This window comes from Crotalus tigris, unplaced genomic scaffold (genome assembly GCF_016545835.1).
Source record: "Crotalus tigris isolate CLP2741 ecotype Arizona unplaced genomic scaffold, ASM1654583v1 scf7180000018016.4438896, whole genome shotgun sequence".
Lineage (NCBI taxonomy): Eukaryota > Metazoa > Chordata > Lepidosauria > Squamata > Viperidae > Crotalus > Crotalus tigris.
Window position 1 is genome coordinate 2,694,031 of NW_024096778.1, and position 18,256 is coordinate 2,712,286.

An 18,256-nucleotide genomic window follows, 5' to 3' on the forward strand; every position below is an offset into this window, starting at 1 on the left:
CTTTTCCTTAGCTGTGCTACTCCCTTTTATTCTATTGGCTTTTGAAAGCCAGTAGAATAGACTCTCTTGAGTACAGTCTAATTCTATTGGCTTTCAAAAGCCAACAGGAATTATCCAGGCTGTCTCTGCCCTGCTGAGCCCGCCAAAAGTCCCATTCTGCAAATGGTGCTGCACCAGTTGAGTAGTCCTCGACTTATGACCGGTTGAGTAGTCCTCGACTTACGACCGGTTGGGGGTCGCGGCATTAAAAAGGTTGAGAACCACTGCACTAGGCAGAAAGTGCTCAATGCTAAAAGTAGGGCAAAGGGTTAAAAAGCTGGAGTCATTCAATCCCTCCTTTCTAGACATCAGATTTCCTCCAGTCTAGCTACCCTCCTCCAACACTCATCCGCACAACAGCTGTGCTTTTTGCCGGTTGTGCAATTTGGAGGTAATTGGAGGGGTTCAGTAACCTTAAAAATCCATCTGTGGCGACTGAAGGAGTAAACCATGGCTAGCCCCGGCTCCTGCACAAAGTTTCCCTGCTTCATGTGGATTTTTCTGCAAGTCATTTGCCTTTGTCTAACACAAGTAAGTTGTGCCTAACTTTTTTTGTTATTCTTTTCAGATAAGTCAGACAATCGTAAAGGTAAGTCTTAAAACTAGAAGGATTCTTACTCAGATGAAGCATGTAAAAAGTTTCTATAAACTCCTTGCTCTTTGATTCCATTTTGGATTGTCAAACAGTTAAAACAGTGTGTATATTTCTAGTGATGCTGCTATACTGGAGAAGGTATGGGATCTGTTATGTCCAGCTGGAGAGCTTTCTAGGGGAAGTCAGAAGCCACTGTAAAATATACTGCTTGACATATCATGGTTTGAAGCTGCACTGAGTTATTTTTCCTGGTTGGTGAGGCTTCACGGGGATCCTATATGCCATTAAGAGTAATCTAACTAAGGTCAACAAGTATGATTACCTTGGGATCCATTCTACCAGTTTTGATGCTTCCCTCCCCCCAGATATATTCGGTATCCTTCTGCCTTAAACCAGAATTTTTAGTCCAAGGAAACTCATTTGTTTTAATTCAGTGCAATCCACAAAGGATTAAGTTAGGTGGGTTAATTATCACTTCAGTTCTCTAAGTAATCTTTTTATAATTACAATCAGGATAATAAAAGGGATCATTTCCTTCACATTTATGCATAACAAGGGCTTCCAACTGATCCTGGTGATTATGAATATAGAGCCAAAATTGATTTTTTAAAAATTAATTAACTTATAGTGATATACACAGGTAATAGAATAGAGCTGAAAGGGATCTTGGAGGTCTTCCAGTCCAGCATCCTGCTTAAGCAGGAGAACCTATACCATCTCAGACAAGTGACTGTCTAGTCTCTTTTTAAAAATTTCTAGTGATGGAGCGCCCACAATTTCTATGTTTTTTACAAGAAAACGAATGTGTACTGTGCAGCCTTATGGCTAATTGTGACATGAAACAGCTTACTTTGCAAACAACAATAACGACTTTTCTGTGTAATGTCTGAATTAAAAATACCTTTTAAACTACTGGTTGTGAGAACTCTGGCGAAAGCTGGAATTGTCACATTCTGAAATTTATAGGAAAACTGCTTTTCCTCTCAGCTATTTACCTTCTCTATAAAAATTGTGAGGTACAAAAAAGGGCTTGTTAGTAAATCACAGAGCATCTACTGTGAAATCAGAATTTCATCACCAAAAGAAAACGATGTGTCTTATAGGCCTTGAATTCCCTCCCCTAAATTATTTTTAAAAATGAATAGTTTGGAATTTTCAAAGCCTCTTGGGACTTACAAAAATAGAAACAAACAAACAAATAAACAAATAAAAGATAAAGTTTTATTAAGGGCTATGATATATGTATATAATGAATCTCTTATTTATGTATACTGTATGTCTCAGAAGATAAGTCTGAATATTAGCTAAACAGCTAATATTAGCTATACAGTAATGGCAATTTCGCTTAAACTCATTTGTGCAGTTACTTATTTTCTCTATCCGAAATTGATTTCCTATTTTACAAGGGAGTGAAGTCAATGGGGCACAATTTTAATTCACAGGACATTATTTTATTCCATTTTATCAAAGGGCCAGTCATTGTGAGAAGACATCTTTTCCTGTTTATAATGAAATGAAAATATAAAGCATAATAATCCCTTCCTTTTCATTCCTAGTTATTGCCTTAAGGCTGTGATGGAGAACTTTTTAGAGACTGAGTACCCAAACACTGGCCCTGCCCCACTTCGCCTGCCACCCCCGTTCTGCCCCTGCCTGCCCGCAGGGTCACTCACTGCCTCCATGGCCTGCCACAGATTGCCCAGGCAGCCCAGTAGCGCCATTGTGGCCACGCCCTCTGCCTACACCCCGCAGCATCAACTATGTGCGATGGGGTGCAAGGGTGGAGTCTTATCCTCACTGCCTGGCTGCCATGTCCTTGGCTGTGATGCTCCGCGCAGGACATGCTCAGGGGTGACTCTCCTCTGGGGGGGGGGCTGCTGGTGAGGAGGGGCCATGGGGGGAGGCGGGGTTGGGGCGATGGCACGCATGCCCACAGAGAGGGACGTGTGCCATAGGTTCGCCTTAAGGGGTGCTTTCCATAAGGATTTACTGTAGGCCGATGGAGATTCTCAGTCATCCAAGTCATAGTTGTCCCAAAGGTGCTTTTTTCTTCAAAAGGCAAGTAGACTGTTTTTTCCTTGAGGAAGAAGAAGAAAACATTTTGCTTCCTATCCAAGAAGCTTCATCAGTTTCAGCAGCTTCACCCCGCCTTCAGAACTGATGAAGCTTCTTGAATGAGAAGCAAAATCTTTTCATCTTCCTCCTCTAGGAAAAAAACAGTCTAGTTGCCTTTTGAAGAAAAAAGCACTTCTTTTGAGATTTACTGTAGGCATAGGTATGAATTCTGTCTCTGCTCACCTCCACTAACAAGAGATGCATATATATGCATGCACATCTATTCCCACACACCATTTGTCAATCTGTACAACTTGGATTATAATTACACACATTCGTCATGAATTACCCTCACGCAGATTAGAACAGGAGCCTATTACCCAATCAAGCAAACTGAATTTGATTAGGTTAGTCAGACTATCTTCTTTGCGGTTCTCAATTGCTCCTTCCCCTTTTTATAGTATGGTTTGAGTTGCTTCTTCTTCCTACTGCACTTTAAACATTTTTTTTTATTCCTTGCCAGAGAGGCCCTCCGGGTCCAGAAGGCCCCCCTGGCCCCCCAGGCTCCCCAGGTGTTCCTGGCATTGATGGCATAGATGTAAGTATAGCTTGTGCTGTGTGTGGCAGGGAGCATTCAAGACATTCCTCTCCAGTATTATACAATGACACTGCTGTCTCTCTCTGAGTGTATTCAGCATGCAACACACTCAGGCACAACTCTGTCATGACCTGTTAACTGGTATTAGAAATGTTGTACTGATTGGACTGGGAACTTAGGAGGTGCATTCTTTAGCCCCAAAGAACTAGAACTGGTGGTGTGAACTAAAACAAATTATTTTCCGGAGCTGGATCAGGTCCATCATATCATCTGTAATTTGCATTAGGGATTCTATAAGATTAGTATTTATAACTTGCAAATTCCATTTGATTAGCTTTATAGCAATTCTGTCTACTGGCCATCAGAATTCCTCCATATAATATGCATGTGTGTGCGTACAGGGATATTTATCATATCTGCATAATACACAGACAATTTACAGATAGAATTATAAGTGCTATTATGTTAAAATGAATTTCACTTGACTGTGACTCTCCTTTATCCCATTAGGGAGACAGAGGTGCTAATGGCCCCCCAGGTCGTCCAGTAAGTAACTGAGAACAGGTAGCATTTTTAAAATACCGTCTTTAAATAAAATATCTGTTTTTATTTGCTAACTTACTTCGTTGGTATCCAATTCACTCCTATAGGGTCCAGATGGTGATGCTGGAAAACCAGGTGTCCCTGGATTGCCAGGAATACCAGGAGCTGATGTGAGTGCAAATTTATGCATAGCTTTTGTCCATGAGAAGCTGATACAATATATGCACTATGGCTGTGAGTGAACCTTTATGGTGTTATTCCAAGCCAGGGGTCTTCAAACCTGGCCCTTTTATGACTTGTGGACTTCAACTCCCAGAATTCCTCAGCGTGCCTGGCTGAGGAATTCTGGGAGTTGAAGTCCACAAGTCATAAAAGGGCCTTCCCTGTGCTAAAAAGATTCTTTCGATTTAGAGCAGATACCAGGTGGGTGAAAGTGACAAGCTGAACTCCCTGAAATTGGGACTTCTTTACTTCACAATTCCCTTGAATTTAGGCAGAGCATCATAACATTATGGAATCATAGAGTTGCAATGGATGGTGGTGGTCACAAAGTCCAATCCTCTGTCAAGTACACCAAACTTTGTATTATCCCAGACAAATGGAAATCTTTTCTCCTTCAGTGATGGACCATCTATATTTCAGAAGGTAGTCTGTTCCACTGCTTAACAATCAGGGAATTCATCTTTTTTTTTTTTTTTAAAAAAAATTGGATTTCTCACTGTAAAGGTTTTACCCACTAGTTCTTGACTTACCTTTGAGTGTTCAGTGGCCTGTGTTTCTGTAGTCTCCAATCCAATGAAATGTGTGACATTTTTTTTTTTATAAAATAATGTCAGGACTCTGTTCATCAGCACAATCATCTTTTGAAAACTGAACTTAATGGGACGAAATTTGATATAGTGAGAGGAATTAGTAATGTTGTGGAAAAAAAACCCCACCCTCATAATATTTCCCCTATTGCCAACTGCTTCTTGGTCACATGACTTAGAGCAGAACTCCAGAAATAAGAGACTGGAAAGAATTCTATGCTCTTTGTGCATGCTTTCCTTAAGTGCCCTATGTTGTAAGGGATTTAGAAAGAATCAGCAGCTGGGAATGTTGATTGTTATAGATATAGCTATGTAATTCTAACTCATCCTTCACTGTCCTGATGCCCTTTGCCTTTGCTGGGTGACAGCAAAGCTGAGAATCTTTGGAGGGTATCAGGCAGGAGAAATGTATTCTAGGCACTGGACTGAATGGTCTTACAAAATCTTGTTTACTTACATACAATTTACACAGTGGTAACTATTTCCTCCATAGATAAGCACACATGACATAACTTGAACCTATTCATGTTTGTTCAAAAACCTCCCAATCTATTTATTTGATAGATTTTATTGCAAAGCAAGTACATAATTATTTGTTATAAATAGAACAGTTCAAAAACATTGACTAAATTGGTGAAGTCTTCCTCCATGCCCTATTATTGAAAAAGACTAATTCAAATGTTAACGCGCTCGCGCGCGCGCGCGCGCACACACACACACACACACACACACACACACACACACTTAAAATACACGGCTGCTAATTAATTTCTCTTTCCTGTGTTCAGAAATGCTGCAGCCAATCCACACACTTGGAAAATCCACAATTTATATTTTGATACATATAAATATTAGGGATGCAATAAAAAAAAACCCATACACATATATCTTCCAGAGACTGATCCAGAAAAATCCTGTCGATGTCAGCTGAAATGCAAGGATCATAGGACAAAACCAAAGCATCTCCAGCAGGGTGATTGCAATCTAACTGAAGCAGGTTTTTTGTTTGATCATAAAGTCATTTTATGTTCATGCAAAATTCATGTCAAATTGTTTTTAATATAATTCTCCATTAGTTTTCCAGTACAGAACTTTCAAGTTCATTACTCCTATGATTGTGTAAATGACTAATAGCAATTATATCATCTTTCATCATATCCCTCTAAAGGCAGATTACTGACTTTATGGTCACAGTTTCTCTAAAACATCTAAATACTGTGGAACATGCAATAGATCCTTGTGGAGGGTGATAGTACAAATAAATAAATGAATGAACTTCAGAAGAAGCAGTTGAAGCTGGACCAAATAAAACAAATATTAGATGCTTAAGCTGAAATTCTTTCCAGGAAGCAGTTGGTAGTAAATCAAGCTCATTTTTAAAACTTCTTTGCTTCCAGAGAACTAAGCTGATGTAAAGTAAAAGTATTATGATAGACCCAGTTTATATATCTACACACAGATACAGATGGCATTTTTAAACTGGGATTATTTTATATTGTAATCTTTTCATGGGACATGGGTCAAAATTACATTTCTGATTCAATACTTCTCATAGATGTGTTGCCACATTATTTCAGGGACAACATTTACCTTCCCAGGAATTCAAGTACTTCAGTGAGATCAGATAATCATTTCGTTAAATTGAAAGAAGGGGTGAGTTCTGAAGTGACTAAAACTAGTATAATTGCCCAGTGACAAACTTGAACATGTGAGAAATTAAATCCACTCTTTAAATGGGTAATTGTGATTTATACAATGAAAATTTCATGAGATGTCCTTGCAAAGAAATGTATTCAATACCCTGTCCGTTTGTCAAAATAATGTGATGGAATAAATATAGGAAAGCTCCTAAACAATTAAATCATCGTTGGAGTTACATTCATTTTAATCACATTTATATTAAGGGAATTTAATACCATCTTTCTAAATCTTCTTCCAACTCTATCAAAGCTGTGGATAAATTCAAATTTACCAACTCCTGAAAGCAAAACAATGTATATTTTCTGTATTGTTGTTGCAAGCCAATAGCATCAGATCTGATCTGCAGACTATCCAGACAGAGATTTCTGGTCTATCTTTAAAACATAAAATATCATCAATATGTAATATTTTATTTTATATTCCAATAGGAAAAAGTAACTCTTTTTTTCGTACTGGACTTCCGTGATACTTTCAGAATTTCTAGTTATGCATGATATAACTTGTATAGCCAAATTAAAAAGAAAAGGACAAAGAGATTTCCTTGAAAGATTTGAATCAAGAAACAACACCATTAATTTAACACCCATGATTTAAGTAAATCTAATCCTGTGATAGATTTGATAAAGCCAACTTTTATTAAACAAAGAATCTCATATTCTATTTATGAAGATTATTATTCTGTTTAGAATAACATTCAACAATTGTTGATTAATGAGTCTGGAATTTGTACAACGCTCCCATTTATATCCTAAACATCATAAATAGTACAATATTACTTGATTAACTTGTTAGAAACCAGTAATTAAAAAAAATCTCAATAGATATTTCTCCCTTTTCCCAATTTCATTGCTATTTAACAGGCAATGAAATTCTATTTTAGAAGTGTAAAGCGAGTTACATTTATATTTAATAAAGACAAAAATCTATGTCAGTCTAGCAATGCCTAGTGATCATAATTCTTCGAAGTTCTGCTCTAACAGTTGCTTCTTTTATATGAAATGTACATACATAACATATAAAAGAAGCTTTTATATGAATATAATATAGCAGTTTATATAACTGCTGTTTTATGTATATTATTTATGTTAAATATAAATAGGTATATAGTACATATAATATAAATATATTTTATATGAAATATAAATATTTATTTATAAAATACTTACTAACAGTTTCTCAAAGACTACTTAAAGAATGTACACTATGTAATTTTCATTCAAATTCCGCAAGAGTATAATCTGAAATTGTAGTACAATCTATAGCTTGCTTTAACTTTAGCCATCAAGTAATGGGCACTCATAAAATAATGTAGTTAAAAGCATTTCTGTGTTCACCAATATCTATGGTATGGGACATAAATGACAAAATGTATATTGTAATATCACAATGCAACTTAATTGTTACTTACTTGAATGCAATATTACAATAAAAGTAGTAAAGAATAGAGCTTGCATCATGCTATCATGCTGTCACAATGCCCAGTTTGTTATTTTTATGTCATAATGTAAGAAATGGACTCCTATGCTTATGCATAGAGAATATAAAAAAGCATGTTCTTTTTGTGAAAGTTTAATAGAATGTCAAATATCAACTAAATTAAATTCAGGCAATCTGATCTGGATATGTATTAGAAATTTGACAGTATAATATTGGTGACAGAGTGTTATGATCCAACAAGGCCTCAAATTTAATTCAAATTATCACGTACCTACTAGTACGTGCTCCACTGACTTAATATACATGTGTTGAGAAAATTATATACTCGTTTTGTATAGTTTATGTTTGGAGCATGTAAATATAAAAGTGATTAATATGGATGACCCAGTCTGACAATGACGGTAATAAATGGTTTTCTCCATCTGATGTTTCCTCTTCAGCAATCAATCTGGGCAGTCTGCTAAATAAAAAAGCAACCTTCTAAATTTGTACCATTAGAGTTGCCACTAAGGAAAATCTCTTCCACCCAAGCTTTTTGTAAGAGCTACTTATTCTGAGGAAGAATATAGGTAATCCTCGACTTACAACAGTTGGCTTAGTGACCGTTCGAAGTTACAACGACATTGAAAAAAAGACTTATGACAGTTTTTCATACGACTTTTGCAGTATCCCCACAGTCATGTGATCAAAATTCATACACTTGGCAATTGACTCATATTTATGACAGTTGCAGTGTCCTGGGGTCACCTTTTGTGATCTTCTGACAAGGAGACACATTGGCCAAGGTAGATTAACTTAACAACCATGTTACTAGAATTAGAAACAGAGTAGAACTGGGAGGGACCTTGGATATCTTCTAGTCCAGTGGTGGCAAATCTATGGCACCCGTGCCAGAGGCGGTACTCTGAGCCTTTTCTGTGGGCACGCGTGTCGTCACCCCAGACCCTCCTCCCCCCTGGAGGAGAGTCTCCCTGGGTCACCCGCTCAGAGCAGCGCAGCCAAGGACATAGCCAGGCAGCAGGGACAAGACTCCGCTCTCGCACCCCATAGCGTGCAATGATGCTGCGGGGTGTGGGCGGAGGGCGTGGCTGCCATGGCACTGCAGGGCTGCCTGGGTGATCTGCTGTGGGCCATGGAGGCGGTGTGTGTCCCTGTGGGTGGGCGGGGCAGGGGGCAGGCAGGGGTGGAACAGGCAGGTGGGAGACGGAGTGGGGGCGGGGGGCAGTTTTGGGGCACTCTGTCTCTAAAAGGTTCACCATCACTGTTCTAGTCCAACCCCCTGCTTAAGCAGGAGACTCTATACCATTTCAGATAGGTGGCTGCCAGTCTTTTCTTAAAAACCTCCAGTGATGAATCGCCTACAACTTCTGAAGGCAAGCGGTTCCATTGGTTAATTGTTCTCACTGTCAGGAGGTTTCTCCTTAATTCCAGGTTGCTTCTCTCCTTGATTAGTTTCCATCCATTGTTTCTTGTCTTGCTTGGAAAATAAGTTGACCCCCTCTTTTTTGTGGCAGCTCCTCAAATACTGGAATACTGCTATCTTGTTAACCCTAGTCCTTCTTTCATCTAGACTGGCCATACCCAATTCCTACAACCATTGTTCATATGTTTTGGTCTCCAGGACTTTAATCATCTTAGCTGCTCTTCTTGGCACTTTTTCCAAAGTTTCAACATCTTTTTTGTAATGTGGCGACCAAAACTAGATGCAGTATTCCAGGTGTGGTCTTACTAATATCTCATGTGATCTTGATTCTATGCCTCTGTTTATACGACCCAGGATTATATTAGCTTTTTTGGCTGCTGCCGCATACTGCTGGCTCATATTCAAGTGATCATCCACTAGGACTCCAAGGTCCCTCTCACAGTTACTGTTTGTGAGCCAGGTTTCGCCTAATCTGTACTTGTTCCTTTGGTTTTTCCTGCTTAGATGTAAAACCTTGCTTTTCTCCACATTAAATTTCAGTTGTTGCATAAGGCCCATTGTTCAAGTCTGTCAAGATCTTTTTGGATCCTGATCTTGTCTTTTGGAAGGTTGGCTATTCCTGCCAGCTTAGCATCATCTGCAAATTTGATGAGTTCCCCTTCTATTCCTTCATATAAGTCATTTATGAAGATATTGAAGAGTACTGGGCCTAAGACGGGACCTTGTGATACCTCACTGCTTATTTTTCTCCATGTAGATGTAATACCATTAAGGACTTCTTGTAGAGTAAGGTTTGTCAGCCAGTTACAAATCCATCTGGTGGTGATGCTGTCTATCCCACATTTTTCTAGTTTACCAAAAGGTAGGTTGTGGTCTACTTTGTCGAATGCCTTGCTGAAGGTTAAGTATAGCATTTCCACAGCATTTTGCTGGTCTTCTAATTTAATCACTTTGTCAAACAATGAAATAAGATTGGTTTGGCATGATCTATTTTTAACAAACCCATGCTGGCTTCTACTTATAATTTTATTTGTGTCTAGATGTTCACAGATTTTTTTTTGATTATTTTTTTCCAGTATCTTCCCATATATTGATGTTAGGCTGATTGGTCTATAGCAGACATGTCAAACTCGCGAAGTCACATGACGTTGCACGACATATCACAACTTTTCCCCCATTGCTGGCAATGGGGTGGGTGCGGTTTCAGCATGACGCATCCGTCCTGCGGGCTGGTAGTTTGACATGTAAAATGGGCAAAATTCACTTAACAAATGTCTCACTTAATAACAGAAATTTTGGGCTCAATTGTGGTGGTAAGTTGAGAATTACCTGTATTGCTCTCTTGCAATAAATAAATATTTACTTATTATTTAAGTTAGCTAAGACGTGTTTCTATTTCACAAGAGAACTCCAATCCTTTAATGTTCCATGCCAGAAGAAATGTTCCTGGTTTGATACAATTAACTTTAAAAAATAGCAGGCAGAGAATAAAAGCTTGTATCCATCCATACTGTATCTGAATTGCATTCCAGACACAAGCACAATTTAATAACCTTTCAGAGAACCTGGTTTTACATATATCTTCTGCATACATCAGGAAATAAATTAGTTCAAAAGAGCTTTCATGCCCTCCAACTTTCCCAAATCAGCTGGGGATTTCACCTGATAATCCCAGGTGAACATCTGCTCTTCGGAAATGCTTATCCATGCACAATAGGGGATATGTGCTTGTCCTGGTAAGTATGAATGAAATGAATTTCATGCACTGCTGTGTCTCTTTAACAAGCAGGTGGAGAGCTAAAGGCTTAAAGAGCAGGTTTCCAAAAGCTGCTTAAATTGACGCAATTTGCTTCTGAGTCAGGGGGCATTAACTTCTGAGTAAAAAGGATAAAAGTCAACAGGAAGAAAAATGACAACCACCTATATTTCCTACCATCTCTTTCTGTTGAACTCTAAGCGACCAGCTACTTTCTTCCATCTCAGGAGCAAAGTTAGGAGACTAGAATGAGCCACTTCTGGCACTGATTCCCCCCTCCAACCAGCTAGTCCTTCTGAAGGAAAGCAGCTCCATTGTTAATACATCCACTGGCCGTCAAGGCGACTCTTCTGTGATCTGAGAGGAAGACCAGTGCATTGGCTGGGATTTGGTTTTTTTCAGCGGCTCTAAAGTTCTCAGCATGGCTGAGAGAACATCAGAACTCCACAGTCACTCAAAGCTTTGTTGGTATGGGAAGCAGAAAGCCCTGGTGACTTGTTTGGAGTCCTTTTGCAAGGCATGGTCTGCTGTACTAAGCTAAGCTAATAGTGGTACTGTCCAGGTCCTCCTACTCTTCTGTTTACTCATTGGCAATTATGGAATTGCTAGCCAAACTTTTCCTAGTAGAAAATCTGGGCAACCCCCCCCCTCAACAAGTATGAGTTTACCTCCCTGGTGTTTTTTCTAAAAATTGACACATCTGGACACATCTGGACACATCTGGACACATCTGAGGGAGAAGGAAAATAAATTTCACTGACCTACAGGTAATGCTTGCAGTATATATTCCAATTTATACAAAGCATCAGAGGATCCCCTAGGAGTCATATTGGATCCCAAAATATAACTAGCAAATTGGTCTTGAGTTATAACCTTTGACTTTCTTTTAACATTTTCTGGATTATTTGTGGTCTTAAAAGTGGCCAGCAACTCTCGTTATTGGTCATACGCCGTGATAAAAATCAGTGAACAGAAGCCTCTTTATTGCTTACTGAAAATAACCTCTTTATTTCTTACTGAAAATAAAAATGTATATGAAAAATACATTATACATTTATGTTCCAAAATATTTAGCTTTACAGTTGTACAAAGGCGTAGATCATGTTTGATGGAACAGGGTTTGAAGCAGAAGGATTCTGATTCATCTTGGCTTCACAGTAAAGCCGAGTGGGCAGATATAAAATGCACGGTCCTCAAGTAAAACACCACTCTCAAACCTTGGATCATATTCTGCTCCTTCTCATCTTTTCTGAACCAAAAAGTAATACCAACCCCAAATTTTAGGTATTTCCTTACTGAGTTGAACGCGAGACTGAGAACATTTTCTGGATGGAATTTTATAACTGGGAGCCTTCCCTACAGTCTCTTTAAATTGAATGTAGTTTGCTGCATCTGAACCCTGAAATCTGTCTGAAGAAACCCTTTTATTGGAAGTTAAAAAGTCTTGAATTCTAAATGTATGTGCGTGCCATGCATATATAGAGAAAAATGGCTTATCTACCAGATTGTTAACATTCTTTTTTTCAGTAGTTTTAGCCATTGACTGCACTAAAAGTTAATATTTTATTTCAAAAGGGATTGACAGGACCTGATGGATCACCAGGTCCAGCTGGTCCAAAAGGACAAAAGGTAAGATTAAACGCTTTCATTAGATTTCCTTCCCATTTTTTCAATCTCCAGACTCTTTTATTTAATTATAGGACTGGAGGTGCTTGCCAGTTGCTGAATAATACTAATAATAATCTCAGTACATGGATAAAAATGCCAAATCCAGTCTAAATATCTGGCTGACTGTATGATGAACCGTAATAACAACCTACCCTTTTTATACGTATATACTTCAAGGTGGAAAACATATCTAATTCTCCGGCCTCATATTTTCCTCACAACCACAACCTTGTGAGGTGACTTGGGCTGAAAGAGATGATTGGCCCAAAGTCACACACCTGGGTTTTCATGCGTAAAGCAGGTCTAGAACCCACAATCTCCTCAATTCTTGTACTCTGCCTTGTCTCTAAACAAAAAGTAACACAAACGAACAAAAACGTGTATAAATGTTTTAAATACTTGAAATATTGTAACATTTATGATTTTTAGGGTGAAGTGGGCTTGCCTGGAGGCCGTGGACTTCCTGTAAGTCACCGATTTTTTTACATGGTGTCTTTTTTAATAATATTATGAAATATACAGTATTTCCTTAACTATTCTGTAAAAAACTAAAGCAATTTAAAAAAACACATCTGTAAACCTGGAGGCAGTTTCTGTCATTTACAAAAGAGCTCAAAAAGTACTCTCCTGTCTTGAAATTGGTAGGATATATTAGTTTTTGTGGTGTTCATATAGCTTAATACCAGAAAATAGCTTTGAGTTAATAGCAGAGCTTAAATTCCAGCAAGAAACTGTTCTTAACTGTGAATAAGATTTAATAATAGGGTCTCTTCAGTTGAAGGTGCTGAAATTTCAAACAGGACTTTTGTAAAATCCTCTTCCCTCCCTACTCAGTCCAACAAAGGGATTTTACCACTTTTACAAAATCGGAGGAACTGTAAAGCAAGCTCTAATTGGAAATATATTTTAAAATGCATTAAAAGAATTCTAGAATACGATTCTGGATTGAATAGACACATCTTAAATTGCCTCTGAAAGATGCTGAAAGAAAACTACAAATGTTGGAGAACTTCAAAGGAAAAAGCTTTTTTAGAATTAGTGGTGTAAGGGGAGGGTTACCTTCCAATAAAATTGAATCCCTGTCTTTTAAATAGGCATATGATGTGTGTAGAAAAAAATCAGGCTTGATCATATGGATATTTTGACATTTTACATCCCACCTGCAGACATATTTCTACCTACCATACTTCTGATCTCACTCTAGCTTTCTCATGGCAACCATTAGCATTTAAGAATATAGTTATGCCTTTATCATCTTTAACTTTCTTCTCAGATGACACAGCTAAGTCCATATTTCCTCATGTTCTGCGACCTATTTATTATCATAGCCATTTAAGTAACAGGCACCTTACAAGGAAACAATAAAAATTAAACTTTGCATGGATGTTTATATATATATAAATATATAAAGAGGGTAGAAAGACCAACACACCTAATAAATAGACTTTTGTTTGTGGGCTCTTTCTTTCTTTTTTTTAAATTAAAACTTCATTAAATTAAATGGACAAATTTGAACACCATAAAGTGGCTGTGAAATGAAGACAGGAGTATCAGTAGAACAGTAGAGCATTATTATCTACATAATATAGTGTAATATAGTGTGATTATCTATAAGGAAAGTGAATTATAGTATGATAAAAGGTCTAGAAAAACTTATGAAAAAGTTCTCAAAGAGGCTGGTTTTCCAATAGATTGTGTGGTAACAACTGCCCAGAATATTTGCAATATCTGCCAATTTAAGAAGGCTGAATTGAGGAAGGTCACCTTAAATTTTATAACTGGGTTACATTGGAATCTCTGGAAAAGGAAAAAAAAATAAAACTGGTGGAGATGAAACTTGGAGGCTTTTAAAATATACCCCATGCTATGAACAATTATTTCAGTAACTCTGTTGAACAAAACCAAAACCACTATTTTTGAAGTTTGGTATTTTTCAACTGCATGGGTTTGGTAGGTAGCTCAACTCAGCCTACTTCATCATGAAGTTACAAGCCACACCTTTGCCATAATAATGAGAATATCATGGCATTGTATAAATCAATTTACAAAGCACAATATGAGTGAAAAAAGCACAGGCAAAATGAAAGTAAGGTAGACTTCCCAACATGAAATCCTGGTGTTGGTTGGGTCATTATGTCATATTATTTGGCACAAATGCTGCATTCGTATATTTCTTTATTTAGTCATACAATATTTTGTAGACTACTTACTTCCCATGATTCGAAGTGGATTGTATGAGGAGCAAGAAAAGCCTAAAATGCAAATATTCACCTCCCCACATGAACTCACTCAAAGTAATCCTGTCACATTGATCTCCAAATACCCAGTGGAAGAATAAGATATAAATCCTTTTGAAAGGGTAGGATGTTAGGTATGTTCTGTACCTCTGGAAGGAAGGTGTTGTGGTTAATAGAGGCAGCCACAAAAAAATCAGGTCAGCAGGACTCACCCTCTTCGTTTCCTGTAGAGTGGAAATGCTCAGCATTCCCCTTTCAAGGAATACTCAAGGTTTGACATGGGAGAGGTGGTTTTGTAAATACAAAATAATCTGGCACTATCCACAATGAATAAATGGTTGCTGAAGATAATGGAACTTGCAGAGATGGCCAGACTGACTTCTTTGATTAGAGAGAAGATAACATCCACATTGACTGCTGACTAGAAACTTTTTATGGATTTTCTGGATGAAGATGTATGATTTATGGCTTTGCTGACTAGAAAAAGAAGACAATAGAAAAAAAAGAGAGCTTTTCTTTTTGGGGATCATAGTATAGAAGGTAATTTGAAAATTGCAGATATTTGCTGGGGGAAAAAATTGGAAGCTACTTTCTATATTTTTCATTTTTTCTTTCTGCATTTTTGTCATTTTCCTTCCTTTCTTTGCTTTGCTTCTTAATTAGCTCTTCTTAGTTTTTAATTTTCTTTCCAAAATTTTTTAATAAAATTATACAAAAGAGAGAGAAATAATTCTTTGTAGGTGATAATCAGCGCTTTGAATTGAACCTGGAAGCAAATGGGTAACCAATGTAATATGAGGTGCTACATGGCTTGGCTCTTTCTCCTCATGCTGTTTAACATCATGAAATTGCTGGGGGGAGTAATCTGTCAATTTGGTGTGATCAGTGTGATGGAGACATATATCACTATCCCACACTAAGTCAGAGTGCCGTTGACATTTCACAACTAGCATTCTCTTAGGAGAGATACCATCAGGAACTCCATTAGAAATATCTTCTAATTCACTGTTGACAGTAATTAAAACCATTTTCCCATGCTGAAATTTGTTTATTAAAATGAAATTTTGGACCAATGTGTCCCAGAGGAGCTACTGAGGGATAGAATTTATTTTTTTTCAGTTTCAACCCTGATGAGCTCTTTCATCAGACTGAACAAATGACTATTCCTCTCTGCACACAAAGTGACCTGAACCACCTCACCAGGAAGGAGTGGAGCGGAGATGGTGAACCTTGTGGACTTGGTGTGTCAAAAATTCATAAAAAGCCTAATTTGACTTTGCTGGCATGTCATATCCCTCAGACAAAACAGAAATAATTCTCTCTCCCTGGCCCCTTCCCATCTAGGCCTTCCCTGAACAACAGCACTTGGCAGCAGGGATGAGCCTGGGCCTTGACTTCAGCCCTAGCACCTCTCAAAAAAGCTGACTTGTGCTATTCCCCAAGGCACGTGAGCCTTGGGGACTGGTGTGACTGTCCCATGGCCCAGCGGTCCCCAGAATTTGCCATGTTACTTCAGGCAGTATTGTCTTTCTGTCCACAGGGTCCTGTGACCCACCTGAGGCTGCTCGGGGTCCCACAAGGCCTTTGCTCTTGAAGCAACTTTGAAAAATGCTCTTCCATGGCCTCTGGACTGTGCAAAAAAGCACAGCCTGTTCTCGCTCAATTTTTTTTGAGCCTCTGGAAAGTTCTATTCTGTGTGAAAGTTCTATTCTCTTGCAGGAGCTCTAAATTGCACGAGAACAGGTTGTGTTTTTGAGAATAGTTGTTGGGTGTTGCTGAATAGAATATAAAATCATAAGGCTGGAAGGGACCTTGAAGGTCTTCTAGTCCGGCCCCCTATTCAAGGCAAGAGACCTTATACCACCCCGGTTAAATGATTATCTAGTCTACTTTTGAAAATCTCCAGTGATGGAGCACCCACAACTCCAAGAGGCAAGCTATTCCATTGATTAATCAGTCTTACTGTCAGGAAATTCCACCTTAGTTCTAGATTGGATCTCTCTTTAACAATCTTCCACCCATTGCTTTTTCTCCTACTTGCTGGTGCTTTAGACAATAAGTCAATCCCCTCTTCTCTGATTGCTGAAATGTGAATGCCGGCATATCACCCAAAACATCGTGGCATGTCATCTTTGACACATGTGTCATAGGTTCACCATCACTGCTTCCAATCCCCACCCTCACAGGTCATTCAGAAGGGTATTATGGTCAATATTTACGAGAGGAGAACCATACCACAAAGACATACAACAGCAGCAGCAACTGCAGCAGACTGCAAATGAACTGATCCTCTTTGTTTGCATAAGGGACTGCTATGAAGATGGCAATGTTCATGGGGTTCAGGCTGTAGAGCCATTAGGGATGAAATGGAAAAACCTCCTCTGGTTAAAAGCTTCATTTCACTAAAAAAAAATAAAATGGAAGCATAGAAAATGTTCTCAGTATTTCAAACAAAGGATTAGGGGAGAACTTTCATATTGACTGTGAAGTCAACATTGCTTTCAATGCTTGGGTCCATTCTAGCTTCTTGTAAGCTTTGGATAGCGGAGTCCTTGTCTAGCCTCTTTCCTTTAGATAAAGAAGACAGATTTTTGCATTTTGAAAATAAATGTTGAAACAATCCAGAATAAGCTTTCTCCTCATTTTTGCCTATAGAAAAATATGGTCATTTCTAGGATAGTGTGGCAAGAGCAGTGAAACTTGCATTATAGTTTAAAGCATAGATTAATCAAGCAAGGAAACTGCTTTGTCTGTTCTAAATGATCACATTCAACATCTGTCTCAAAGATAATGAAAACGGCTTGAAATTCTTTGCTAACTCAACAAACCGGAGAGATGAAAACAATATTTTATGTTCCCAGTTAAAAATATTGATGTTTGTTTTTTCCATTCTGAATATTTCTACAGTTGCTCTGAGTTGAAAACTAAATATATAAAAATAATAATTAGAAAACTTTGATTTTTTTCTATTTTAGGGAAAGGGAACTCCTGGACCACCTGTGAGTACATTTGTTGTTGTTGTGCTTTGAAACAGTCTGCACACACCCATTGACTGTCTCAACAAGCCCCCACAGTTTTCTTGGCAACATTTTCAGAAGTGGTTTACCATTGCTTCCTTGTTAGGGTTGAGAAAAAGTGACAGGGTCAAAATCACCCAGTTGGCTTCATCCTTAAAGCAGTCTAAAATCATGATCTTTCAGTTTCTAGTCTGGTGCCTTTAACCATTCCTACATACCCAAATCAACCCTCAGACAGAATGTAATCAGCCATACATAATTAATTGCACAGTCAAACAAAAAAACTTTACATTTTTAAACGAGGTTCATATTTGTTTGTGTTATTTCTGCCTTTGGATTGTCTGTCACAGACTGGTGTGTTTCACCCTCAGCTTATTC

At 38.1% G+C, this 18,256-nt stretch overlaps 1 protein-coding gene across 1 annotated transcript in view; it reads left to right on the forward strand.

Annotated features, from left to right (window-relative positions):
- COL9A1 (collagen type IX alpha 1 chain) overlaps positions 1–18,256 on the forward strand; it is a 94,997-nt gene that overhangs the window by 19,012 nt on the left and 57,729 nt on the right. Inside the window, exons 7-13 of the mRNA XM_039346720.1 lie at positions 608–628; positions 3,213–3,287; positions 3,798–3,833; positions 3,938–4,000; positions 12,532–12,585; positions 13,054–13,089; positions 17,837–17,860. Coding sequence (XP_039202654.1) covers positions 608–628; positions 3,213–3,287; positions 3,798–3,833; positions 3,938–4,000; positions 12,532–12,585; positions 13,054–13,089; positions 17,837–17,860 — 309 coding nt within the window. The remainder of the gene's footprint in view (positions 1–607; positions 629–3,212; positions 3,288–3,797; positions 3,834–3,937; positions 4,001–12,531; positions 12,586–13,053; positions 13,090–17,836; positions 17,861–18,256) is intronic.